Source organism: Amaranthus tricolor, chromosome 2 (assembly GCF_026212465.1).
Source record: "Amaranthus tricolor cultivar Red isolate AtriRed21 chromosome 2, ASM2621246v1, whole genome shotgun sequence".
NCBI classification, from domain to species: domain Eukaryota; kingdom Viridiplantae; phylum Streptophyta; class Magnoliopsida; order Caryophyllales; family Amaranthaceae; genus Amaranthus; species Amaranthus tricolor.
In genome coordinates, this window is record NC_080048.1 from 4,616,541 (window position 1) to 4,618,496 (window position 1,956).

The following is a 1,956-nucleotide window of genomic DNA, read 5'->3' on the forward strand; positions in this document are numbered from 1 at the left end:
AATATGTGTTTTGACAATATTACCGTTCCTAGATATTTTACTACACTATATATTAACACAATTCTTGTGAGATAGTTTCTTTGACAGACCATTTCTAATTTTGTCATCCCTTTATTTTTTTTAGTTCGATTAAGCTTTAATATGTTGTATAAGAGACAGTCGCTCAAAAAGACGATCTCTCAGGAGACTAACTATATTTTAAAGGGTGTCATATTAAAATGATAAATTATCAAAATAAACGAAACGAATAAACTACTATATTGGCTGTTAAGTATATAAGAAGAGATTGACCAAATTTTCTTGTATAGCTGTAATTGCTGGATTGCTGCTTATAGAAGCACAACCATGTCGTGCAAACAAACTTACGTAGCAGAGAAGTCAACGCTTATTATCATATGATTTTGGGAAAGACTAAATCTCATCAAGTATATATAAGTTAGGGCTCATTACTTGTGAGTTTTGTGGACTCGAGCCCATAGATGCAAGTTATGCAACTATCCACAGCAGTGGCGGGTCCAGGGTTCAGAGTCTCATGGGGCACTAACTAATGGACAAAATTTCGGCAGAGTTTTATTTGTAAAATTAACAACTATTTTACCCTTACTTGCTAAAATTTTAAATACAATATACCGTAAAGGAAAATGGAACAAAATAAATCAACTGAGATCATTAAAAAATGAGATAAAATAAAAAATAAGACAAAATTACTAAAACGAAGGAATATTTATCATCAAAAGACTTTAGTATTAACTTTACACTTTTACTCTTGTCAATATAAAAGTCTACTTTGAATTTTTTTTTTAAAAAACGCCTAGGGACACGTGACCCCGTGGGCCCTAAGGTAGCTCCGCCACTGAGTCCCACAGATGTGTCCACACGATCGAGTGAGCCAAGATGATTATGTGACAAATTATCACGCCCTAACATCGCCTAAAAATGTTATTCGCCAAAACGTTAATCGACAATCAAACGAACAAGATGTCATAATAATCAAAATCAATATATTGAAAATAACAAAAACTAAATAATTACGACAAAATTAAAGAAGAATGATATACATATTTTAGTATTTTACTATACATTAAGAGGAAGAATTCTACAAATAGGGCAAGTCCCATTAAAACGAAGCCATTGATCAATACAATCACAATGAAACCTATGCAAACATAAAGGTAATATCTTCAACTTTTCCATAGTATTATACTCAGATAAACATATACAACAAATATTATCATCTTTTTTAATCATCCTCCCACTTTCTCCTATGATTATACTTGGAAACGACTCGATTGTTTCCTCGTCGAGACCAGTCGTTTCGACTTCTGGTGGCGGCGGTAGTGGTGGTGGTAACGATGTTGAACTTTCTGTTCTTGAAAAATCAATTTCAAACACAATGGTGGTTTGAGTTTGGTTAGGATCATTTGATCTTCTTAAACAACAGCAGCATGAAGCATAACATAAGAAGGCAACAAATATGATTATTGCTGGGATTAATAAAAGATTTGCCATGGGCTTTTATTTAAATATAAATGTGAAATTTGGGATATTTTGCAATGGGTGGTTTCAATTCCTATGTTAATAGGCATGTTTTGTTTATGGAATAATTTTCTTGAGTACAAAGTCTAACTATGTTTATATTTTCTCAGTTATACTGTTTCTGTAAGATGATCTTAAAATATAAAATTAATTATATTTAATTTAATTTGACTATTAACATATATATAAAATATGTCTTAAGGTGATACTGACCTATTTATTGTTTATATCTTGAATATGGTGTGGTACTAGTTGTTAGACTATTTAAGTAATAAAACCTTAGACTTGATCATATAATTAGTAAACATCAACTACATTGTTTTATTTTTCACCAAAGTTTACATTTTATCTTATATAAAATGAGTATATATTTTATTAATAAGTTATTAACAAACTTGCTTCGCTTTTTATATTGTAATA

At 30.4% G+C, this 1,956-nt stretch overlaps 1 protein-coding gene across 1 annotated transcript; it reads right to left on the reverse strand.

Moving 5' to 3' along the window:
- Positions 1 to 436: 436 nt before the first annotated feature.
- Positions 437 to 1,509, reverse strand: LOC130805418 (putative RING-H2 finger protein ATL69). The gene is made up of 4 exons (XM_057670195.1): positions 1,081 to 1,509; positions 757 to 930; positions 631 to 660; positions 437 to 544 (listed from the first exon to the last, which is right to left on the reverse strand). The coding sequence occupies exons 1-4, from the start codon at positions 1,507 to 1,509 to the stop codon at positions 437 to 439; spliced, it is 741 nt and encodes a 246-aa protein (XP_057526178.1).
- Between the last annotated feature and the right edge of the window lie 447 nt (positions 1,510 to 1,956).